This window comes from Chamaea fasciata, unplaced genomic scaffold (genome assembly GCF_029207755.1).
Source record: "Chamaea fasciata isolate MVZ Bird 193981 ecotype frontalis unplaced genomic scaffold, bChaFas1.0.hap1 SCAF_2, whole genome shotgun sequence".
NCBI lineage: Eukaryota > Metazoa > Chordata > Aves > Passeriformes > Sylviidae > Chamaea > Chamaea fasciata.
Genome location: NW_027094087.1, coordinates 37,883,027 through 37,908,523, shown reverse-complemented (window position 1 = coordinate 37,908,523; position 25,497 = coordinate 37,883,027). Strand labels below are relative to the sequence as shown.

At 46.1% G+C, this 25,497-nt stretch overlaps 2 protein-coding genes across 8 annotated transcripts in view; one reads left to right on the top strand and one right to left on the bottom strand.

Moving 5' to 3' along the window:
* The window catches only part of MTMR2 (myotubularin related protein 2), a 63,091-nt gene extending 58,453 nt beyond the window's left edge, over nt 1–4,638 (top strand). For all 5 annotated transcript variants that reach the window (XM_066175716.1, XM_066175719.1, XM_066175717.1 and 2 more), the window contains 2 exons: nt 1,375–1,551; nt 2,537–4,638. In XM_066175716.1, the coding sequence (XP_066031813.1) occupies nt 1,375–1,551; nt 2,537–2,698 (339 nt within the window). In that variant the 3' untranslated portion in view covers nt 2,699–4,638. The remainder of the gene's footprint in view (nt 1–1,374; nt 1,552–2,536) is intronic.
* A 1,314-nt stretch (nt 4,639–5,952) lies between these two features.
* Nucleotides 5,953–25,497, bottom strand: part of CEP57 (centrosomal protein 57) — a 30,374-nt gene continuing 10,829 nt past the window's right edge. For all 3 annotated transcript variants that reach the window (XM_066175721.1, XM_066175723.1, XM_066175722.1), the window contains 6 exons: nt 14,177–14,254; nt 12,894–12,998; nt 12,658–12,738; nt 12,071–12,315; nt 8,497–8,641; nt 5,953–7,171 (listed from right to left, as the gene is read on the bottom strand). In XM_066175721.1, the coding sequence (XP_066031818.1) occupies nt 6,935–7,171; nt 8,497–8,641; nt 12,071–12,315; nt 12,658–12,738; nt 12,894–12,998; nt 14,177–14,254 (891 nt within the window). In that variant the 3' untranslated portion in view covers nt 5,953–6,934. The remainder of the gene's footprint in view (nt 7,172–8,496; nt 8,642–12,070; nt 12,316–12,657; nt 12,739–12,893; nt 12,999–14,176; nt 14,255–25,497) is intronic.

Below are 25,497 nucleotides of genomic sequence, written 5' to 3'. Positions count from 1 at the left end.
AAGCCTGTTTCTGATTGCTTTAGCTGGCCAGATACTGCTACAGAAGCTGGTTTCTCACTCAGAGATAGTTGTAGGTGTGAGTTTGGGAAATGCCAAGGCCTCTTCTGAACAGGTGGGACTTAAGGGATTTTCCTCTTTGCATAAACTGCTGTCTGTTGGAGTCTTCATGTTTCAGAGCAACACCTCCTCCCTTCTGGACACTCTGTCTACTTCCAGTTAGTCACTAGTGGTTGAATAGCTCCTGGTGTCTCCCAGGTAGTGGAAATGCAGTTTTGCTTTGAACTTCAGTTTACTGTGACCTTCTCTGTGGGAACTGGTCCTTTTTTGTCATGCCTTTTCCTTGAAGTGGTCCCTTTAGGGTGCTTTTAATTACCTAGTGTGTGCTGTCATTCTGCACACACAGGCTACAGCAAGTAACTGGTCTTTATGTGTGTTCTTGCTGTGCTTTCATCTTCCTGGGAGAAGACAACTCTCCTACTATTATTAAGGACATGCCTCTCTGTCCTGCCACAAGCCAGCTCTGCCCTACAGTCTGGTCGAAGTTTGTTTGCGCAGGGAGGAGTGTAGAGATGGGTACATCCAGACCCAGTCTGGAATTAGAACAGTGGCACTCATTCCATCTCACCTACCTGATGGTGAAGCATTCTGTCACCAAAGGCTGCACCAAACAACACAGAGGTACACGAGGGCAGTGCTGTGTGGACCTGATGTGATTACATTTGATAGAACATGAGTTAAAAATAATCTTAAAAACTAGCTGGAAAATAAGAGTGATGGCATTTTACTACAGTGAAATCAGTGTCCCTGTTTCTCTGGAGTCCACAGTGATTGGATAATTGTAATTTCCAGGGAAGAAAATCTGCATGCTGTTTGTACATGGGTTTGGGGTTTTCTTTTAAAGGCCTCAGCCTAGTGAAGTACTTAATCTAGAAAGTACTTCAGCACTGGTTTCAGTGGGAGTATTCACAGGCTTAATTATTCCACTAGATCAGGGCCTAAGTCACATGTTTTCTTTGCTTCCTTTGCAATTAAATACTCCAGCAAGTCCTGCAGAAGCACTTCAGAGAAGTGAAGTTTAACTAAAGCACTGGGAGTCTGCATGCCAGTGTCCCCTTGCTGTAGCAATGGTGATTCCTGGTCTGTGTTGACAGCTGGGTGGATCAGAGTGGTTGTTCTGTGCCAGGGTGCGTGTGCCTGCCTGCATCCATGTGCTTTGAGTACAATCACCACATCAAAAGAACAGTTTCGGGGCGGTTTAAGCTACAGAAAACAACCAACTCTATTAATGACAGGCATATGTCTGTGCTGCTATAGTTTGTAGATAGCTGGGATTCGTGTGGCAAATAAAGCCTCCTCCACCCCCTTCCCTTACAGAGCCTTCCAAAAAAGACTGTATCACTTTGGTCTTACATCAACAGCCAACTGGAAGACTTTACTAACCCCTTGTACGTGAGCTACTCCAACCACGTCCTGTATCCCGTGGCCAGCATGCGCCACCTGGAGCTGTGGGTGGGCTACTACATCCGCTGGAACCCCCGGATGAAGCCTCAGGTACGCCCCTTTCTACTGCTGCTTCCCTCTCTGCTGGTACCAATACTGGTACTTTGGGGGTCAAGGCCTTGAGGTAGCGTACAAACTTATGCCGCCACTGGTTAAATCTGACAACAAACGCCTAAATTCAAATGCCAGCAAGAGCAAGCACCACCCAGAGTTGCCTAGTGCAGTTGCCCAGCTGGGTATCACCACCTTGTGAAATCTGCAGGAGCTGAAGATTCTCAGCAGTCTGGGAAATTTCTCACTTAGACTGTGGGAAAAAATGATCTGAATTCTCTTTACAAAAGATCTTAAAACACCTAAGACTTCTCTGGATGTGGGGTTAGAGATAGGAATTTTGGGGCTATATTTAAAATACTGGTGATGGGAACCTGCCTGAGACACAGGGGTCTGACCCCAGCCAGCAGGGAAGCTGGCCAGCAAAGAAGCTGGCTTGCCCAGGGCAGGCACCTCAGACAGTCAGTCTAAGCATGACCCTGAATGCTGACATCACTTTTTAGTAGGAAGGGACAAAAATTCCCAATTGCTTCAGTGCCCATCTGCAGGTTACAGTTTTGCAGATCTGCGGCATTAGAGACAGGAACCCTGCAAACACTTTGCAGTACTGACTGTTAAACAGTCAGAATTGTGTGAAAATATTTACAGGAATCTGGCTGGGTTTTTTCCTCCCAAGCCCCTGAAATTATGTCTAGGCTGAGATGCCATGGCCAGTATCCCTCAGAAATGTCAGAGATCAGAGTTTGGTAACTGTCATCTTTCAAAACATGTACAGACTGTTTTGTTTAGCCATGCACTGTGCATGTTGGATCCAAATGAGCAGCCCAGAGCCAAAGCAACCACTCAGGTACCTGTGGGCTGGAGACTGATGATACTCGTGTACCTCCTTCCCTCATAGCTGTCTGTAAGGTCAGCAACACTTTTGTGCCTCAGTCTCCCACTTCCACGCTGACCTCCTCATGCTCAGCTACACCTTTCCTTGCAGGAACCTGTTCACAATCGCTACAAGGAGCTCCTGGCCAAGCGGGCTGAGCTGCAGAAGAAAGTGGAGGAGCTGCAGAGAGAAATCACCAACCGTTCCACCTCATCGTCGGAGCGAGCTGGCTCTCCCGCACAGTGCGTCGCTCCCGTACAGACAGTTGTATAATAGGAACTCTTTTTTGCTGACTACCTTCCCAGGACCAAGGGGGGCAGCTTTTCTGAAACCTCCTGGATTTCCAGCATGGTGCCTGGGAGATGCCAACCTATTTATTTATTTCTCTCCAGGGTAATTTATTAGTACTGTAGCACTAGAGAAAGCTTAAAGCAAAAGCCAACACAGACAAGGCCCCCTATGCAATTATTACCCTTCTCAGTGGCTAGCTTATAATACAAGCCAATTGCACTTGCCACCTGTAAGAAGCCTGGAGCTTGCTCTTAGTTCACTGATGTGCTGGAAATCACTTGGCTTGAAGAGCCTGTGCACGAGCATGAAGTACTGTGGAGGAAAAACATCTGCTCAGAAGTTGGAAAGGCCAAACCTGACTTTGTATTGGAGCCTCAGATGCAGCTGTGCCATCACACATCCTCCTGCACAGGAGAGTGAATGAGGGTGTTTGCCAGCACACCTGGAAACAAGCAACAGCAGCGTCTGAAACAAGTCATTCCCTTCACCTCAACCTAGATCATAGGAAGCCATGTAAATGATGCCTTATTTAAAGAAAGGGCAGCTTCTCCCAATAAAACACTGCGGCAGAGGAGCAACAATACAGGACTTGATTTTGTAGGACAATGTTTACTTCCATCTCTGCAACTTTAGTGTCTCACTTATGGTTTACAGTGGGTGTGCCAGGATGCCACTTAAGCACCTTTATTTCAGAGGGGGAAGCAGAGTGTGGCTCCCCTGGGCTTTCCACAGCTCCCCTGGCCTCCAGTGCCTCATAGTCATCAGGGGAAATGGTAGTGGAATACCAAGGGGCACACGTAAACTGCTGGGATCAGCCACTACATTTTGCTTGGGTAAGCATGATTAGCAGTTTTAATGCTTCTGTGCAGGGTTATAGTGATGTACTTACAGTATTTCAGCTTTCTGCTAACTAATGGAAGCAACTGTGCATCAACCAAAGACGCCTTTCTGCCTGCATTGCAACTGCTGCTTTAGGTTTTTCTGGCAGACTGAACAGCTTAGCCATTTTCTAAACCTTACCTTTTTCCTCATAGTCTGCTTCAAGAACTGGTGTCACTCAACTAAACTCAAGCTGAAATTCAATTTTAATACAAAAATTTACTGTAGGAGATACAACACACACTTGGTGCAACCATGACTGCCCCCTTGCTCTTCCAAACACGTAAGCACAGGGTCTCAGAGGAGGGGTCTTAGAGCAAAGGTAGTTAAGTATGTGCAAGGTCTTCAGGCTGCTTCTCCACCTCTCTGCTGAGGAGGAGGAGTACTGTTTGGTGTGGGTTCCTGTGTTGCTCTTTTAGGACTGGATCCCAGACTGTGGGCACCTGTTTAATATACCTGTCAGCTGCTTCACTCAGCTGTTATTCCACTAGAGAAGGATTTTTGGAGAGAGTGTAAGAGTAGACCCATTTCCACCTAAGAAACAGCCTTTCAAAAGCCACATTCCTTCCAAAGCAGGTAGCAGTCATTTCCTTCTGCAGTCTCCACTTCTGCCTGCTCTACTGCTGCAATCACCACACCGTGCTTACTGAGAAATCCCCAGTCACCTTTTGACAGGATCAGTAACAGGCTGCACAGCATGACCACGTTTGTTGTAGGGTGGCCTGACACATTATAGTTCAATAGTGCAAAGAATCCACACAAAATACTTTCTAAGGACTTGGATCTGCTTTGAGGTTAAAGGGCAGGTCTGCTCTTACGTACAATCACTACATAAGATCGTTTAAAGCATTATTCTGTATTAGCAAACTGACTGTGTGTGTATATTTTGTTTCTTGATGAAAGCTGTGTGGTTTCCTTAACACTAATAAAAACAGATAAATGGATAAAGTTCCTTATTTTCAACTGTGTGGTTTCCAAAGGACTTGCAGGACATACAGACATTAAAAAAAAATAGCACTGCAAGTTCACTGTGTGAAATCCAAACCTCTCTCATTCTTCTGTAGGGGGTCTTTCAAGTTGTTAATGCTGAAACTCTGAAGTCTTGAATGACAGAAAACCAAGATTCATCTTTGGACAAGTTTCATTTATCCCATACAGACCAGTACCAATACAGATACAGTGCTGAGCTGCTCAGTATTATAAAAACAATCACAGAATGGTTTGAGTTAGATGGGACCTTTAAAGACCATCCAGTCCCAACTCCCTGATGGGTAGAGACACCTTCCACAAGCCCAGGTTGCTCAAAGCCCCATCCAGTCTGGCCTTCAACACTTCCAGGGGTGGGGCATCCACAACTTCTCTGGGTAACCTGTGCCAGTGTCTCACTGCCCTCACAGTAAAGAATTTCTTTCCTGACATCTAATATCTAATCTAAACTTGCCCTCTTTCAGTTTAAAGCCATTCTCCATTGTCCTATCATTACATGCCCTCTCCAGCTCTCGTATAACCCTTTCAGGTGCTAGAAGGTCTCCCCAGAGCCTCCTCTCCAGGCAAAAACAACCCCAACTCTCACAGAAGCTACTGTCTAACACGCTATGAAGTGCAGATTTTTTTAATTGTGCAAGTCTTTCACTCAAAGTATTCTGAAATATGTTCACAACTACAACAACCACAATTTCTGCGCCTTACAGTGCAATGGCACAGTAACTTCTATGTAAAAGACTCGTATTTTTGGATGTAATTTATGCCTAAATTCACTGGGATGATTTGTGATCAACTCAGTGGATGCTCCCTGATGCTCTCAACCCCAGTGGACTTAATTCTGACTTGGGCACCTCATTCATTCACTGTAGGCAGCATGGATGGAGCCTAAAATACTCCTAAGCCCTCCACCAGTAAGGAGTTGCATGAGGACAGCCTGAGGTCATGCTGAAGTTAACCCATCTTTGAGCAAGCTTATCTCAAAAGTCCTTCTCAAGTAAAATGACCGAGTGTAAGTTTCAGCTACTGATTATTCAGGATCCCGGCATGAACTGCTCTTTAGGTGGTTACTATACCTGGTCAGCAGCAGCTAACACCTTATGTGCCTTACAAGCAAGGAGACAAGTTGGGTGGATCACCTACACTGCAGGCAACAAACTCAACCTCCTCCTGCCTGTGTTGAGTTCCTGCAGCGTTCCCTGCCTGTTCAGCCACAGGCAAGGGTGGACTAGTCTGACTCTAACTTTACCTGCAGCTCTCATTCACCATCCTGACCAGGGGGAGGTCACCTTGCCATGAAAAATCCACTGGCTGTGGCACAGTGCTGCAGCAAACACCCAGCTAATATGGAGGAAGTGCAGCTTTCCCACAATTCATTCATCAGGCAAGCTGGCTTTATTATTTTTCAACTGTATATACAGGTAATCTGGGTCTTCTATGCATTCCATTAATAGGAAATTATTTAAATTATTAACATAATAAATAACATTTAATCAGCTGTGCAAGTCAGAGCACAAACTTAATTGCACTACTACCAAAGTTGATAGCTCATCAAAGCACATACTTCAAGTTAAAAGCAAGACGTCAGGACCAAATGGCACGACTGAGGCACTTGCAGTTAAAAACACTTGTGGTTTCTCTCCTCTACCACCCAAAGCTGTCAGCTAGACACAGGGTATTACCCCCTATCCTACAGCTTTTTCCTAAAGCAGGATTTCTGTAGAAAACATTTCACTTGATCATTAAGCAACATAATTCATAAGTTACTTTGTTCCTTTTCTGAGTACTCAAACATCCACTGATGCTAATGCAACATAGCAGAACAAGAAACAGGGACACCTTCTGAAGTGACCCCCAGAGAACACCTTTGAAGGGGTTACCTGTTCTCCCTCAGACACTCCCAGAGATGGAGTCATTGCAGCTGCACACAGAACTGACAAGAGCCCTCAACACATAGGGCTGCAGCACTGTTTTCACACAAGATGCATCCTGGGAGGCCTCCCAAATCAACAGCATGAAATGGCACTGGCACATCACACACACACCAACCCACGTCAATGTGCAGTGCTTGGTGTGCTGGAACAACACAGAGGGACTGCTGGAACCATAACACAGGGAACTGGGGCAGCCCTATTGTTAAGATTCACTGGCCATGTACCTTGAAAATGGAATGTGATTTAAGCTAGACCATTATATATACAATCAAATGCAGGGATGGAGAGCCAAGAGCCTGTAAGCCTGTATTTCAAAAATGTGCTTAGCGTACAGCAGTCCTTCCACATAGCAAGAAAGGCAGCTGCTTTAGATCCAGAATGTAAGTTTGGCCAGGGTGGTTCAAGAACATCTCCTGCAGAAGAGTCAGTAGTCCCAGCTGATATCATCTTTCTGTAGTGAAGTCTGTATGGTCTGCATGTCTCTCAGCAACTGAAGATTTTTCCGACTCTTCTCTCCAGGCTTCACTTTGATGGGACCTGCATTCTTTCCTTTTGTGGTTACCGTAGTTGTTACTTTAACCTCACTGACTGGGAACCTGCTGTCTTTTATTTGTTTAGCAGAAGTCTTTCTGGGCTTGCTTTCTCTCTTAAGTCTCTCTAGCTGAAAGAGAAGCCCAAAGAAAAACATTAAGAAGTGATCTTGTTTTTGTTTTTGTTCAGCAATTCTTTCAATCAGCTAAAATATCCCACCACTTATCTCACCTTTATTTTCCTTACAAAGCATGGTTATAGTTTCATCTTTCAAGCTGTGTTTAGCTTACAGTGATCTACCACCGCTCTAAAAACTGAGAAGGTCATTAGGGGGAACAATGCCATCAGGAATGTAACATAAAAAGATGCAGATGAAAAAAGTTGATTTATCACTATTACCATCCAGTGATTAAAAAAGAAAACAAAACAAGGGGTTTTTTACATACATACCAGTAATTTTAATAGCTAGTAACTGTCAGAGATGTAGCTTTGAAAGGATACCAGAGCTCTGCTGGGGTGAAAAGGTGGTATCCACACACAGCTCTGTAAAACCACAGCATATGAGTCTCAGTACTCCCCAGCAAAGACTGAACGGGGAACTGGACAGTCTGAGGTTCAGACACATGCATACACCCAAACCACAACACAGGTGGCTTCTATAGCTCCCCTCTCTGCAGGTGGTGGTGCTCCCTGCTCCTAGTTGACAGAATGCAGCCATTTTCCTAAACCCCAGCTCCTAAAATTTTGCCATTAGCACATGCAGCGTCATTACTGCTGGGAACTACAGCACATCTGCTTCTCTGCAGCAGTTCCTCTGAAGGTAAGATATCAAAAGTGAGTAATGCTTCTGACAGCAAGCATTTCACAGCTCCATTCTGGATGTCAGGTCTCAGCATGTGTTTTGTGTGTAAGTTACATCAGGTGAGGGTGAATCGTGGTTCATATGAACTGAACCAGATTAAACATGTGGGGTTATGTTCTTGGAAAGAAATTCACTAAAACTAATGAAGACAAAAGAAAACAGAGAACCAGTATGTTTTATAGCCTTGAATGAAAAGGACACTATCCAAAACATTCTGAAAGTTGTAAAATAAGCAAAATAGGTATTTTGAGTCCTAAAAAATGCTAATCAAAACATAAATAAGTCATTTACTCCAAGCAAAGGAAAACTGTTCAACAATGTTCAAGGGACAAGAGGAGTGTAAAACACAGTGTGAGAACAGATGTGAAAGCTCTGTCCAGGACAGGGTGAAGAGTGGGCACAAAGGTGACAGAAAGGATGTTTCTGCAAAAATACTGGGATAGATGCAGGCATGCAGACTAACTTTGGAACATCAAAGGTAGAATTAGACAATGCTACTCGGTTTATTTCTGCTAGATTAGGATATAACATAAAAAAACAATGCTTACATCAGCAACTCTACATAAGCATGAACACAGGCAAAAGAAACTCACCTGCAAACGATGCCTCCGAATTTTGCTGATTTGATCTGTCTTTGCTTCCATCCTTGCCACCAATGCCTCAAGTTCCTTCTCCAGCTCTTCCTTCACGGCAATAGTTGGGGCTTCCTCGATGAGCTTTGACAGCTGCTGGTGATCACTAGCACACAATTCAGACAGGACAAGGTTTGCATTAAGGCTCCATTGGCTTCTACATCTTGTACCAAATTCAGAAATAACACTTCTAGGAAACCATAGCATCAGCAGCCAGACAGGCTCAACACACCATAACAAACCAGTAAGAACAGTTTTGCTGGTTTGCAGCATTATTACAGTAGCACATCATGGTGGCAGGTTGCTGCAATATTTTGTCTCAATAACCTTAGTGGCTTTCAATTTCAAAATGCATATTCAAAATGACCAAATAACCCCTTGAGAGCTTGATCTCAGCACTCAGTCAGTTAGTATTTTGTTTATCTGTACCTACTGCAGCTGTGCAGTACAGTAACAATTCATGTTCTGTTAACCAGGAGAACCAAAACACCCAGCAAAGCTGTCCTCTAACTGACTATTTGTCCAGATCCTGCTTTTGGCTAGGACAGAGTTTTCATTTTTAGTAGCTGTTACATTGCTGTGTTTTGGATTCAGCACAAAAATAGCGTTGGTAACACTGATGTTTTAAGTACTGTTGCTGAGCAGTACCTACCCTAAGCCAAGGGCTTTTCAGTGTCTCCTGCTATGCCAGTGAGCAGGGGCATAAGACAGGGAGATATGTGGGATAGCTGATTCAAACTGGCTAAAGGGATATTCCATACCACAGAACATCATGCCCAGGATACAAACTAGAAGGAGTTTGCCATGAGGGGACAATTGCTGCTGGGGACAGGCATCGGTCAGCAGTTGGGGAACAACGGTATTACACATCACATGCTTTTTTACCTTGGATTTTATTTCTCTCCCCTTTTCATTACTATTACCGTTACATCTTACTTTACTGCGGTTACTAACTTGTCCTTGTTTCAGCCCATGGGTTTTTCCTTTTCCTGATTTCCCTCCCCATCCCACCAGAGCAGAGAGGCAGGAAAGCAGCTGGGTGGTGCCTAGCTGCCAGCTGGGGTTAAACCAAAACAGTATTTTCTGGCACCCAACGTGTGCCATGAAGGGTTAATGACAGGTCTGACCACAGTGAACGGAGACAAATCTTTTCTAGGCATTGGTTTACTGGTTTAACAGCAGTGGGTCGCAACGCTGCTTTATGGTGCCGCGGAACCACGGAATTCCTGCGGGGAATATGGGTGCGCTCCGCGCGCTGCGGGAGCCGTCTACTGGGGAATCGCTGTAATTACAACTTTCTCCTTCCCTGCTGGCCCAGCCAGCCCGGAGAGGGGACACGGTCCCACACCTTCCCCTCCTTCTCCAGGCTCACAGCGGCCTCTGAAAACTCGCAGTATCCCAGGGGAGTTAAAACCAGGGTGGTCCCCCCGTGCTGGGATCTAGCATAGTGCTGAATGGCGGTCAGATCAGGGGAGGATTTGCGTCTGGGGGCAGTGAGCGAGCAGCTGCATAGGAATGAGTTGCTGATTAAACCACAGCAGAATAAGCTACCTTCTACACTAAAGACAAGATATAGAGGGTACACACCACAGGGAATCCCGAGTCTCCCTGTGGGACCACAGGGACAACATGAAGTGGGATGGAAAACCTTCACCTCAAGCCTAGAGGCACAGGTACGTGAATTGCAGGAAAAAAACAAACACGAATAGGAATTCTTCCAGGAAAGTTGCTGCTTAAGTCTTCAGTGGGCAGTTCCCAAGCAGAGTGGCAGGGCTGATCTTATCCCTGACCCTATGGAAAGGCATTCTAATTCTTTTTTACAGGAAATGGAGAAGCCTAGGACCAATATTAGAGGAGCTCTGTCTCCAGCTAGGTACAGGAGAGGTTTACTGGACCCTGTGGATCAGATGGCCTGGGCACATCAGCCCCATGGCAGTGCAAGGCTTTAGCAAACCCTGGTGCACAGGGTACCCTAATGCCATCAAGCTGCCATTTGTATTTCTGGAGTGACAGGGCCATCCCAAGAGCTGATGGTCCTGGAGACTGAACCCAGCCTGACAAAAGCACTCCAAGGTGACTGGCCCAGAGGCTCTGTGCACCCTAGGCAGAGACTGTCTCAGGCAAGAGCATTTTAAGGACTCAAAAGGGTACTAGTAGGCTTTCCATAGAGCTGCCTTGGAGACAATGGAAATGAAGCATCTGTCTACCCTGCCTTGTCTCTCAGAGGACCCTTCTGATGTGGGGCTGCTGAAGGTCAAAACAGGTGGTGATAGAATGATTTGGGCTGGAAGGGACCTTAAAAATCATGGAGTTCCAAACTCCCTACCATGGGCAGGGAGATTTTCAACTAGAACAGGCTGTCCAGAACCCCATCCAACCTGACCTGGAATGTTTCCAGGAACGGGAATCCACACCTTCCCTGGACAATCTGTTGAAGCGCCTCACCATCCTCAAGTAAAGAATTTCTTCCTAATATCTAATCTAGGTCTGCTATCTTTCAGTTTAAAGCCATTACCCCTCATGCAAATACTACATACCCTTGTAAAAAGTCCCTCTCCAGCTCTCGTGTAGCCTCCTTTGAGCCCAGAAAGGCCACAATGAGCTCTCCCTGAAGCCTTCTATTCTCCAGGCTGAACAACCCCAGCTCTCAGCCTGTCCTCCAAAGAGGGATGCTCTAGCCCTCTGACTGTCAGCCTCCTCTGGACTCAGTCAAGCATGCCCACATCCTTCTCATGTTTGGGGTTCCAGCACTGGACACAGCACTACAGGTGGGGTCTCACCAGGGCAGAGCAGAGAGGCAGCATCCCCTCCCTGGCCCTGCTGCCCACACTGCTTTGCATGCAGCCCAGGACACGTTTGGCTTTCTGGGCTGTGAGTGCCCATGGCTGGGTCCTGTCCAGTCTCTCATCTACCAGCACCCTCAAGTCACTTCAGCCACTCAGCTACTCACCCACCACTTTTTCCTGCCCTGAAAGACTGTTACAATAGCTGAGTCCAAAGTCATGGGCTAAGTTAGCTCAATGGACTAGTACAGGGATAGTCCATTGACTACAGGAATGACATCTGAGTGTCTACATCAAAAGACTGGAAAGGTGATGGTGGTTAACTGGGACATATTGGAAAGTGTGGGGCTTGGGCAGGACATAAATGGAACAATATAAGGGGTGAATCCTGCCCATTCCAACATGGGGGAGGGATGGGTGTGGGGATGTGAGAGTGGCAGCAGGGTCCTGTGCTGGCTGGGTCCACACCACAACAGCCCACTGCACTGAGGCTGTGACCACACTTCTCCCTTGCCTCTTCTGAAATTAACACTACTGCACATAAGCACTGGTCTGGTGTCCAGACTGTTTAGCAGAGCCTCTAACTGTAAGGAGAATTGACAGCCTCTGCAGCCAGCAAGACAAAGATTGCACTCAAGAGATTTCCTAAAATAAGAACTTTCTCAGGCAAAACCTTCCAAGTTCAAAGCAACAAGGCAAAAATATGAAACACCTGCATTCATAATCTGCAGAAGGAAATATACCACACTCACAAATTCATCTGTCCAAGTTCATCTTGTAAAGTCAGCAACACTTCTGAGATTCCTTCCTGAGAAGAGGAGGAGTCCATGGGCAGGGATGACCTTCTGCTCCTGCTGGCAGGACAACCAACATTGCTGGGCCTTGCTAGCGGAGTGTCGTTCACCACGTGCCGGTTACAAAAAGCTTTATTGTGATGTTTCATAAGGTGCAGCACGTGCTGCACGTTGGCAGCAACCGAATGACTGGGACTAGTAGACTGCAAGGAAAAGAGACTTCTTTTACATGGCATTATCCACAGCTCAGTAATACTGGAGAGCATTTAAAAACAGCCACTTTCGGTTTGCTGACAAGAAGGTAATTTTTGTTTGAATTAATATGCACTAACAAGAACATCTTGTTCAAGCAGCATAGTGCAGGCCCATTTTTGGAAATACCAGCTCAGCTAGTTGTCAATATCCAACAAGTATTTCAAAGACAATCTGTATGAAGTATCAAAAAATTAACTGATCTGACCACTGGGTGTCAGGAGTGCACCAAGCCAAAGTCCCTTAAGGAGCTGCAGCTACTGAGCTCTAAGCTTTGGAATTAATCAGCTCACCTTCCCAGCCACAAAGGGGACATCACCCAGACACAGTCTATAATGGGGCTGCACAGTGGAATGTCTTACAGGAGAGCGTTTCTGGAAAGAAGGAAGAGACCAGTATTTAGCAAAAATACTACAGCAACCCCACTTTCCCTTTACTTTGTAGTAGAGGAGGCAACCTGGTGCCTGATCATATGCACACAACCTCATTTGACTACGCAGTAACTGCCCTTCTCTCCCCCACACCTTACCTTCTCTGGGTGCTTAGCTTTTTTCCTGGGTTGTCTTGCTTTTGGAGAAAGCAGTGGTGATGCTGCTTCAAGCAGTAGTCTGTTGGTTTCCAGGCCTGTCTGAAGCTACAATTGAAGGAATAAGGGGAGTTACTGAAATTATATTAATAAATAATCAGAAACAGTGCAAGCAGAGAACTCAAAGAATTTTTAAAACGCAGGCTCTCCAGAAGCAAGGGCTGCAATTTTTTAGGATATTTTTGCAGCCTAAGGTCAACTTAAACATTAAATATTTCCTCTGTTAGCACTACTCACCAGTAATCCCAGTGAATTAGAGAATTAGCCTTAGTCCATTAGTCCCATGCAGGCAAGTTCCAAAACATCAGCTGTGCTTCACACTTGGCAAGGTATTGGGGAGCTCAAGCCACCCAACCATGATCAATTGATCCCATAATATGTAGTTACTAGGCAACTACTCCTTCTGTTCTATTAAATTTGACAGTAAAAAAGCCTTCAACCAACCAACCAAGCTCACTAAAAAAAACCAACGACCCAGGCATCTACTGAAAGAGTTAAGGTTAGAGCTTCCTGTTGGCAGTGAGAATCCTCACACACTTTGCTGTCCAAGAGGAAGATACAGCATGGCTTTACAAATCATCTCCTGAAGAAGCATCTACAGCACAGTATTTCATTATTTATTTGAGACACTCCTTTCCCCATCACACCAAACTCATGGCAAAGGTTAACATTAGAGCCTAACACATTACTTCCACAATTCTCCAGCATACAATGAATGCTTAATGAACATCACGTTTTCAACTTAGAAGACCAGCCAGCATCCTTAAGGGCTCATAATCAAGAGTGTGTTGCCTCTTTTTTGCTTCCTTCTACAATATTTTAATTACAGTTATGAACAAGGGAGTCCATTTCTTGGCTTTGATTAATTGAGAGGTTCCCATGCATACTCAATCATGGATTAGTCTGAATTTCTACTCCTCTTTTCCAACTTTCAGTAAAGAAATCAAAACTTCAGTGCACATGTGGTGACCGAAGAAGGTCTCCAAAAAGCTCAGAGAACTTCAGGACATTTAGGTACCTCAGGCAGGAGGGGAAAAAAAAAAAAAAAACCAAACAAAAAAAACCCCAACCAAACAAAACCAACAAACATACAAGACTAATACCAGGATTTCACTGTTCTGTGAGGCAGATGGGAGGCACTTTCAGTAAGCTGAGCTGAAAAGTTGGTAAAAAGGAAGAGCTAATTACAGTGCATACCAGTACAAAAGAAATTTCCTGTTGGTTACCTCAGCTGCTTTTTCCTGAACAAGCTTCCTTGCATGTTCTTCCTCATGAAGCTTCTGTTCCAGCTCTTTCATTTTTTTCTAGTCGAAGTTGGATAAAAATAATAGCATTATTAATGAAAGAAATGTTTTTCTTCCTAAAGCCTACAATACTAAGAGCTTGCACAAAACTGTGAGCTCATCTTATGACTTAAGGACAAATTAAGACTTGAGCATTAGAATGATTGCTGATACTTTGCCTGTTTAGGCATTAATCAAAATCTTATGCTTAACATTTAAATTGGTTTTTCTGTTCTTACTTTCACAATTGGTATCTGAAGTTAAGTCACAGCCAAATACACACAGAGCAATACACAAGGCTCTCTCACTTCAATGGCAAAAACACCCTAGACAGTAGGTTGCTTTGTGTACATTATCCTCCAAGATTCTGTACTACAAAAGAGCTAACAAAGACATGTCATTATAAGGCAAGAGAAGACTTGCTTTATTTAGACCACTAATGGTATTTTTGCTGTAATCTGTAACTTACACTCTTACAAGAAAAGGATTTTTGAATATCTAGCCATACTCCTATTAAAGAACAGAGAGAAAAGGTTGTATGATGCCCCTGAGATACCTTTAAATAAAACTGAAGTAATTTCATCTTTTTATCACAAAAGCATATAAGAACTCTTTTGAAACTCTTTTTCAAAGGAAAAGGTTAAGGGGGAAAGCACACATTTCTTTGCAAACCTCCAACAAGATGAAAACATCGTTTAAACAAGATACACTGAAATTCCAATGTGAAAGTTATCAAATAACTTTCTGGCTTTATAGAGCAGTGAAAAAACAATCCAGTACCCAAAACAATTTCCCTTCTCTTCCCCCAAAGACTGATCATTCACAGAGCCACTCATCAAATTTAAGGTAGAAAAGCATGCTATACAGAGTGACAGCTGTATTTCTACACTTGTTTTGTTTATAAACCCACTACACTGAGGTACTAAATATTTCAGTTCTGAATTACTTGGATATTAATTTCAAGAATAATATAATGAGCCGTTATACAAAGCTGTTAGAAGGCAAAAGCCTGGATTACATTGAGGACAAGGGCACTATATAAAGGAACCAACTTTTCCTTTTGAATGAAAGAATCATTCTGATGACTTTTTTTTTCATTCAAAACAAAGGTATTCCAGGTAACTTAAAATCATCTTCTGCTCTTTACAGTTATTGGCACAACTCTTGATGTCCATGTGGTCAGTCTCAAAGACCTTTCATTAACCTCTTAAGTCTGACAGAATTTTTAGTATGAAAATATTGAGGAAAATATTCTGTTTAAAATAAAGATTGACATTCAGCTGTGCCAAGGCTTTTATTCTGAAATGAATGTGTATTCCCTCAGCTCCCTGTTCAGCTGCAGCCTGCAACTCAAAATACACAGCAAGAATGTATCTTACTGTATCATCTGTGACAGACCCTGTTACAAATTATATGCCCAAATTAGATTCCCCAAATAATTTTTTTTCTTGTTTACAGAATATTATGCAGATTACTGGGTTGTCACTAAGGGAGAGGCCACAGAGCCAAGCAAGCAGACCCTGCCCATGAGTGCTGCCCATCATGTAAGACAGTACTGTAAGCAGCAGCAAGCAGACTGCAGGTCAACACCGGGCTGCCTGAACATCCAGGAGCCACTGCAAAAAACTTTAATGACAAAATAGAAAGAAAACATTTCAATGTCTATTTTTGACCTGTTTTCTACCAGAAAATTAATTTCATGCAACCACCTACTCAAAGAATCCCTCAGTCATAGGATGGTTTAGGTTGAAAGGGACCTGTAAAGGTCACCTAAGTCCAAGGGATACTTTCCACTAAACCAGGTGGTTGCTAAGAGCTTTGTTCAAACTCATCTTGAATTTTTCCAGGACCAGGGCATCTACTGCCTCTGTGGACAACCTATTCCAGTGTTTTACCCAACCCACAGAACTGGGGGGATGGGGGGAGTGGTGTGGTTTTAAGTCTCACTGTTAGCGTTGAGATCAATTACCACGAACTACAGTTGTTGCAAATGTCACCCACACACACATTCAAACTCTGGCCACCTGGCAACACACAAGACCACAGCCCAAACTGCACTTTTAGTGAACAGTCACGGTTCTTTACTCCACCTCCAGACACAGACATGTTCAGATCAGCCCAGTCCAGAGACTGCACTGCAGGACTACAGTTGAAATAAAGATGCCTCAAATGCATTTCCAGGGTAAGTACGCCACATAAACAGGAATCTCAGCATTTCCTTTTCAAGCCACTACTGACATTAGCAAATTACTTGAAGACAATACTTATAGCACCAGGTAGCTAATCTGAGGAGATTAAATGCTCTCAGTAAGACTCCCACACAATTTGTGCTCTGGCAGTGTCTGAACTCCGAGGCAGATACATCACTGCTCATAAACCATCACCTCACCACTTTCCAGCCATTTCAGCATATCATGTCTGAAACAGGCTCTTATTTCTTGCTTCAGATTCAACCTGAAAATTTTCTTACAATCTTGCCACAACTACAGCAGAGATCAAAGAGGGAACAGATGCAATGCTTCCCTGAGTAGAGAGTGCAATCACTCTTCGAAGACATTCAGGTAACACCTATCACATAAGGTGCTCACATAGGAACATAGCCTGTAACCACAGAGGGAGGCAGACCTGTCAACTAGAAGATGGCTCATGACTACATACTGACCACAAGGAAAATGACTTCTCATCACAGCTAAATCCAGATTCATTTCGGGTCCTAGAATGGCTTCAAAATTGTGTGAATTTAACACCCAATTCATCTAAAACGTTATTTCATTGTGACAGCGTCATGGGTTAACACAGCTCGGTTTTAAGTCAAAGGGAAATAGCTCCCTGTAAGGATCTTAGCCTTTGGAAAGGACAAGGACCTATCAGAGGCCAATTTCTAGAGACTGACACATCGTATAACCACTAAGGAAGCTGGATAGGACTTTGTGAATACCCATAAAAAGAGCTGAGCTGCGTCCAGGACGCTCCTTCTCCCTTTGGGCCTGCCAGCAGGTAAGGCCGGCCGTGCAGCGGGCGGGCGGGCGCGCAGCCGGCAGCGGGGGCGGCAGGAGAGGCCGTAGGTGCTGACATCCAGCTGCCTCTGGGGCCGGCCCCGCCGCCGGCGGCCCCGGGGGAGATGTTCCCCGCAGCCCCAGGGAGCGGCCCCGGGGCCGGGCCGGGCCGGGCTCACCGCACGGGACCGCGGGGCGGGGGGGGAGTAGGCCAGCCAGGCCAGGGATCCCGGGCGGCGCCGCCGCCGCTGAGCCTCCCCCATCCCGCCCGTTGAAATAGGACCGGCCACCAGCAGAGCCCACGTGACCCCGCGAGGCGTTAACCCTTTCCTGGACAGGCGAGACTCACAATGCACCGGCCCTTCTCTGAGTGAGGACAGAGTGACTGAGGTGTAGAAAAACACAGCATGAAACTGGAGTCAGTAAAGACAGAGTAAAAGTCCTAAGTTGGAGGAAGATTGAGGAGTTGCCTATTTGGGCTGGGCTTCTCTTACGAGGCCATGGAGAATGGACTAAAATTTCCCTGTAACATATACATATTTCCCTGTATCCCCCATTTAGGGGGGATGCAAAGTTCAAGTCATCGTCGTGGACTGATAATTGAGATTTAGTGGAGAATTTTGAACAGAGGAAGATAAAGAGAAAAGTGATATGACACCCTTTGCTTCCAGTGAAAAAAAGAGACCTCTTTTTCTTGAGATGAAGATGATTTTGGAGATAGATGAAGGAAACCTTTGTTTTATACTAGAAGAGTCATCCCTTAACGGCACCCTAAATAAGCTGATACGGCCCATGAGTGCAGCTAATGGGAAAGGAATTCAGTTTGCAGAATTCCTGGGCAGCTGCAGATTTGTGACATGGGAGCCACCAGAGAACTGTTTCTTGTAGAGATGTCTCCATGGCAGTTCTAAGAGAGGGTTCTCTACCTAAGAGCTGATGAAAGATTATTTTAAAATAATGAAACTGACTGAAAATCACAGTTTTGTCTCTTTATGTTGTCAGTGGGAAAGCGAACAGTTTGTGGGGAAGGAGAAGTGTTTTTGAAGGTTTCATTTTGACTCTCATTCTTATTTTAGTGTGTATTAATAAATCTATCTTTATACTCTTCAAGTTTGAGCCTCCTTTGCTTTTTTCCTATTCATATCTCACAGTAGGAAAAAGTAAATGGTAGACACTCAAACCACTACACAAATGGTGCATTGGCCAGGAAAACAAGATTGGTGAATGTGAAACCTCTACAGACAGCTACCGACTCCTAAAGATAAAGGATCAAAGACCTCTGGTTTGATCCAGAAAAGAACACAAACAAACCCATACAGCTGAAGTTATTTTCACTGGCCAGGCACAACAAGGCAAACAATCTCACCAAACTTCAGCTACTACCAGTCAAAAACTTGGTAAAAGCCTTTCAGAGGGAAATGCCAGTTGCTGAACAGATTATTTCAGCTCTAACACTGGAGGAAATTACTGTGACTTTCAGAGTACAAGACCCAGGAGATTCCTATTTCTCTTTGCAAGTGTTTGGCCTAAGTAAACAATGCAACCACTTGTACTCTACAACTGCAGCTCACCACAACAGGGTGTCAAGATCTTAAAAAGCTTGTTGCAGCAGATTTGGCTCTGGAACTTCCAGGAATAGTTGTAACATCTAAATGTCCTGCAGCAAGCCAAGCAGCTAAAGATTTACTACCAAACATCTCCTTATGTACCTGTAGTAGTTTCAAGGCAAAACAAATGAGAGGCTCCAAGTCAGAGATACAATTTAATAGGAAAAAAAGAAAAAAAGGAAAGAAAGTAAAATAAAATCAATGCAATAATACAAAAGACCACTGACAGAGTCAGAATACAACCTGAGCGTAGTGATGGAAGCAGTCCAGATGAGGTGGTCTTCCTGAAGCAGTGATCCTGTAGAAAAGTCTGGTAGCTCGGGTCCTCTGGGAATCCAGTGGGTAAGCGCCCCCCTGGTGTTCAGAGTCTCAGCTTATATCCAGGCTGGAATGCTTGGTTTCTCCCTCTGGGCGGAGCATCCCACAATGGGATGGTGAGTCATGTGATAAGGCCTGATGGGCCCATTAACAGGAGGTAGTCCAGGAGGGGGTTATCTGTGAGCTGTGTAGCAAAGGTGCTGATGGCCCATTAACAGAAGATAAGCCAGAGTGGAGGAGGCAGGGAGCACTGCCTCACCTGGTTTCAACAGTTCTTGAAGATGGTGATAGAATATACTTCAACCCAGGACATTATCCACCCCTTATTCTATTACCATCTACATCATCCCAAATCAATACCTTCCTTAAACTACACACACACACATATATATATATAATGAAATCCTACACACAGTTCTCACTTAAAATAAGGTCTCCTTGTGGTACACAGTGGGTGTCCCCATCCTTTTGCATCACCCACCAAGTGTAACCAGGTCCTTGTGCAAAGACAACCCCACGGATGGGTTTGCCCTTGCCCGAGGTGGGATTAATCCAAACAGTCTTTCCTAACATACCTCTCATGTGTACCACAGGGACCCTATCTCCATCCACTGTATGCAAGGATTCAGACTGGGCAGGACCAGCTCGATTGATGGACCCTCGGGTATTGACCATCCAGGTGGCCTTCGCTAAGTTCTGTTCCCAATTTTTGAAGGTCCCTCCACCAAGTGCCTTAAGGGTAGTTTTAAGCAGTCCATTGCAGCGTTCCACCTTCCCGGCAGCTGGTGCATGGTATGGGATATGGTATATCCATTCGATTCCGTGTTCTCTGGCCCAAGTGCTTATGAGGCCATTCTTGAAATGAGTCCCGTTGTCTGACTCAATTCTCTCAGGGGTGCCATGTCTCCACAGGACCTGCTTTTCTAGGCCCAAGATGGTGTTCCGGGCAGTAGCATGAGGCACAGGGTAGGTCTCCAGCCATCCAGTGGTTGCTTCCACCATGGTGAGCACGTAGCGCTTGCCTTGGCGGGTTTGGGGAAGGGTGATGTAGTCAATTTGCCAGGCTTCCCCATACCTATACTTTGACCATCGTCCGCCATACCACAGAGGCTTCACTCGCTTGGCCTGTTTGATCGCAGCACAGGTCTCGCAGTCATGGATAGCCTGGGAGATGCTGTCCACAGTAATGTCCACCCCTCGGTCACGAGCCCATCGATATGTTGCATCTCTCCCTTGATGACCAGAGGCATCATGAGCCCAACGAGCTAGGAACAATTCTCCTTTGTGCTGCCAGTCTAGATCAACCTGAGATACTTTCACCTTGGCAGCTCGATCCACCTGCTCGTTGTTATGATGTTCTTCATTAGCCCGACTCTTGGGTACATGCGCATCCACGTGTCGAACCTTCACGGTCAGCCTTTCTACTCGGGTGGCGATGTCCTGCCAAATCTCAGCAGCCCAGATGGGTTTCCCTCTGCGCTGCCAGTTGGCCTTTCTCCAGCGGTCCAGCCATCCCCACAGAGCATTAGCTACCATCCATGAGTCAGTGTAGAGATAGAGCCTCGGCCACTTCTCTCGTTCAGCAATATCCAAAGCCAGCTGGACAGCTTTAAGCTCTGCGACCTGACTCGATCCACCTTCTCCCTCGGTAGCCTGTGCAACTCGTCGTGTGGGGCTCCATACAGCAGCTTTCCATTTCCGGTTAGCACCTACAATTCGGCAGGAACCGTCGGTGAAAAGGGCATATCGTCTCTCACTCTCTGGTAGCTCGTTATATGGTGGGGCTTCCTCGGCCCGTGTCACTTGCTCCTCCTCTTCTTCAGAGGATAATCCAAAGGTCTCACCTTCAGGCCAGTTTGTTATAATTTCCAGAATCCCAGGGCGATTCAGGTTTCCAATACGGGCGCGCTGCGTGATCAGGGCGATCCATTTGCTCCACGTGGTGTCGGTGGCGTGATGTGTGGTAGGAACCTTTCCCTTGAACATCCACCCCAGCACCGGTAGTCGAGGTGCCAGAAGCAGCTGTGCTTCAGTACCAATCACCTCTGAGGCAGCTTGGACTCCTTCATAGGCGGCTAAGATTTCCTTCTCTGTGGGAGTGTAGTTGGCTTCGGATCCTCTGTAGCTTCGGCTCCAGAATCCCAGTGGTCGTCCCCGAGTCTCACCCGGCACCTTCTGCCAAAGGCTCCATGACAGACCATGGCTCCCGGCTGCAGAGTAAAGCACATTCTTCACCTCTGATCCCGTCCTGACTGGGCCAAGGGCTACCGCATGAGCGATTTCCTGCTTGATCTGGGCGAAAGCTTGCTGCTGTTCTGGGCCCCAGTGGAAATCGTTCTTCTTGCGGGTGACCAGGTAGAGAGGGCTCACAATTTGGCTATACTCGGGAATGTGCATCCTCCAGAAACCTATGGCACCTAGGAAAGCTTGTGTTTCCTTCTTGTTGGTCGGTGGAGACATTGCAGTGATCTTATTGATGACTTCAGTGGGAATCTGACGCCGTCCATCTTGCCACTTCACTCCCAGGAACTGGATCTCTCGAGCAGGTCCCTTGACTTTGCTCCTCTTGATGGCGAAGCCGGCCTTCAGGAGAATCTGAATGATCTTCTCTCCCTTCTCAAAGACTTCTGTTGCGGTGTTTCCCCACACGATAATGTCGTCAATGTATTGCAGGTGTTCTGGAGCCTCACCCTTTTCCAGTGCAGCCTGGATCAGTCCATGGCAAATGGTGGGACTGTGCTTCCACCCCTGGGGCAGTCGGTTCCAGGTGTACTGCACGCCCCTCCAGGTGAAGGCAAACTGAGGCCTGCATTCTGCTGCCAGAGGAATGGAGAAAAAGGCATTTGCAATATCAATGGTCGCATACCATTTTGCTGCCTTGGATTCCAGCTCATACTGAAGCTCCAACATGTCTGGTACGGCAGCGCTCAGTGGTGGTGTGACTTCATTCAGGCCACGGTAATCCACCGTCAGTCTCCATTCTCCACTGGACTTACGCACGGGCCATATAGGGCTATTAAAGGGTGAACGAGCCTTGCTTACCACCCCTTGGCTCTCCAGCTCACGAATCATCTTATGGATGGGGACCACAGAGTCTCTGTCGGTGCGATATTGCCGACGGTGCACTGTTGCTCGGGCGATCGGTACCTGTTGTTCTTCAACTTTCAGTAGTCCCACAGCAGAGGGGTCGTCTGAGAGTCCAGGCAAGGTACTCAGTTGTCTGATGCCTTCTGTCTCTAGAGCAGCTATGCCAAAAACCCAGCGGTATCCTCTTGGGTCTTTGAAATACCCATTTCTGAGATAGTCTATGCCCAAAATGCATGGGGCCTCTGGACCAGTCACAATGGGGTGTTTCTGCCATTCTTTCCCAGTTAGACTTACTTCAGCTTCCAGTACAGTCAGCTCCTGGGATCCTCCTGTCACCCCAGAAATGGAAATGGGTTCTGCTCCCACGTACCTTGATGGCATCAGAGTACACTGAGCACCGGTATCAACCAGAGCCGTATATCTTTGTGGGTCAGATGTTCCAGGCCATCGGATCCACACAGTCCAGTAGATCCGATTGTCCCTTTCCTCTACCTGGCTAGAGGCAGGGCCCCCCTATTCCTGGTCATGGCATACATTGCTCTCTTCTTGTAAATATGTTTCTGAGGTTCCTTCAAGAGGATCAGTCATATCGTCATTCCTGTACCGTCTGGAGTTCTGTGCACGAGAGACCGGAGCAACATTGATTCTAGATGGGCTCTTTGTGGTAGGTGTTTCTCTTTTCAGTTCACGTACCCGGGCTGCTAAGGAGGAGGTGGATTTTCCATCCCACTTCCTCATGTCTTCTCCATGCTCCCGAAGAAAAGACCAGAGGTTACCTCGGGGTGTGTATCCTCTCTCCCTGGCTGGGGAGCGCCTGCTCCTAATGGCAGAGACTCTCATTGGCTCTGGCTGGATATGGTAAATTTCTTCCTTAAGTTCTTTTTTCAGTTTCTGATGGCCTTCTTCAATCAAGTTCCGGACTTGCTCAGCCAGTCTTGTTTCCACAGATGAGACATGGGTACGAACTGGGGCAGTGACAGTGTCCTCGTAAATTCTTAGTTTATTAGCCAAGACACCTACCCTGTCCTCACCTTCCCTCCATTGCAGTGTTGCCAGGTAACGTGAGTACATCTCGGGTCCAAGCCGTGCAAATCTCAACCACATCCGTGATGTGCACTGGACACCATCTGGGTTTTTAGGAAATCTCTCATCTTCTGAAAAAAGGATTTCCAACACAGCCAATTCCCTCAGGCATCGGATACCTTGTTCTATTGTGTTCCATTTTCCTTGGTGCACTTGGAGGTCTTCTTTACAAAGGTATCTATCCTTCACACTTGTTAGCAGTCGCTGCCAGAGGCTGAGAGGTTCTTGGCTTTTCCCAATCCCCTGGTCAATGACCACATCCCGGGACAACGATCCCAGTTGCCTGGCCTCACTTCCATCCAGAATGGTGTCATTGGCTGCAGCGTCCCAGATGCGGAGCAGCCAGGTCAGGATGGACTCGTTGGTCTGGCGGGTGAATTCCCTTCGCAGGTCACGCAGCTCACCCAGAGATAGAGAGCGAGTGATGATTTCTGGCTCTGTCTCTTCTGCTGATTGTGAAGGTCCTGCTGCACCCTCATCAGTCACTATGCGGACTGATTTGGTCCTTGATTTCTTCTTCTGAACGGGGGCAACTGCTACTGGTTTAGGCTGTTCCGGTTCGGTGATGGTTTGTGTGGAGATGCTGATGGCACCCTTAGTCCCTTTCTCCTCTGTGACAGTCTGCGTAGATGTGGACACTGTCGCCTTGCCTTTGGTTCCTTTCACCTCTGTGACACTCTGTGTAGACACTGATATCGTTGCTCTGCTTCTTTTTCCCTCTTCCTCCAGAACACGCTGTATCACACTAGGTAGTGTAAGCATGGTGCGGGCCGTGCAGAGAAGACAAAGCAGGACTAACAACAACATCATGCTGTCCTTGGCATCCAGAGGGTATTCCATATTTTCAAAAACTGCTGTGTCATGCCTGAAAAGCTGGAAAAAATCATTCTTCACCCCTCCCCACAGGGGCTGGGTGAGATTGTTGAGGCCCCAGATGTAGCATCCTAGACCAGAACAAGAAAACAAAACTGGGTGTATATTCTGAATAATGTTCATTGCCTCAGAGTTTATCAAGCAATGGACATAATAGACTACTAAAGCAATTTTAGTACCATACCCTGGTCTACGCAGGAGCATTAAGACTGGCAGATAGTACCCCAGTTGTGGAAAAATATAGAGAGATAGATATAAGACACATGTAAGCATGTTGAGCATCATAGCGAACAGGTGTCTTCTTCAATACAAAATTGTAATTCTGACTTTTCTCAGTGCCTTGTGCCCCACGTTGGGCGCCAAAAATGTAGTAGTTTCAAGGCAAAACAAATGAGAGGCTCCAAGTCAGAGATACAATTTAATAGGAAAAAAAGAAAAAAAGGAAAGAAAGTAAAATAAAATCAATGCAATAATACAAAAGACCACTGACAGAGTCAGAATACAACCTGAGCGTAGTGATGGAAGCAGTCCAGATGAGGTGGTCTTCCTGAAGCAGTGATCCTGTAGAAAAGTCTGGTAGCTCGGGTCCTCTGGGAATCCAGTGGGTAAGCGCCCCCCTGGTGTTCAGAGTCTCAGCTTATATCCAGGCTGGAATGCTTGGTTTCTCCCTCTGGGCGGAGCATCCCACAATGGGATGGTGAGTCATGTGATAAGGCCTGATGGGCCCATTAACAGGAGGTAGTCCAGGAGGGGGTTATCTGTGAGCTGTGTAGCAAAGGTGCTGATGGCCCATTAACAGAAGATAAGCCAGAGTGGAGGAGGCAGGGAGCACTGCCTCACCTGGTTTCAACAGTTCTTGAAGATGGTGATAGAATATACTTCAACCCAGGACAGTACCTCTGAAGAAACACCATCTACTTCACCACCTGAGGTAAGGGCTGGTGTGCAGGGTGGCAAGCCTATGATTTTGATAGAATCCAGAGCTGCCATCCACAATACCAAAATTTAATCACGTACCACCTGGTCCTTTTGGGGAAATAGCAAAATTTGCAGAAGGAAGCCTCTCCCTGGTTAAGTAGTTTCCAGGCTTAGGAGACTTGTGGTCTATCTTACAGCAGCAGAGAGAGGTACGTGGATGAAATGTCAGAGGCCAATACCACAGAGGGTACACAGATGTATGGGGGTTGTGTGGTAAGGCATTGGAGGCCATGGGACTATAGGGGTGGCTTCTCTGAGGAGCTGCCAGAAACTTCCCCATGTCAACAGAGCCAATGGCAGCTGGCTCCAAGACAGATCCACC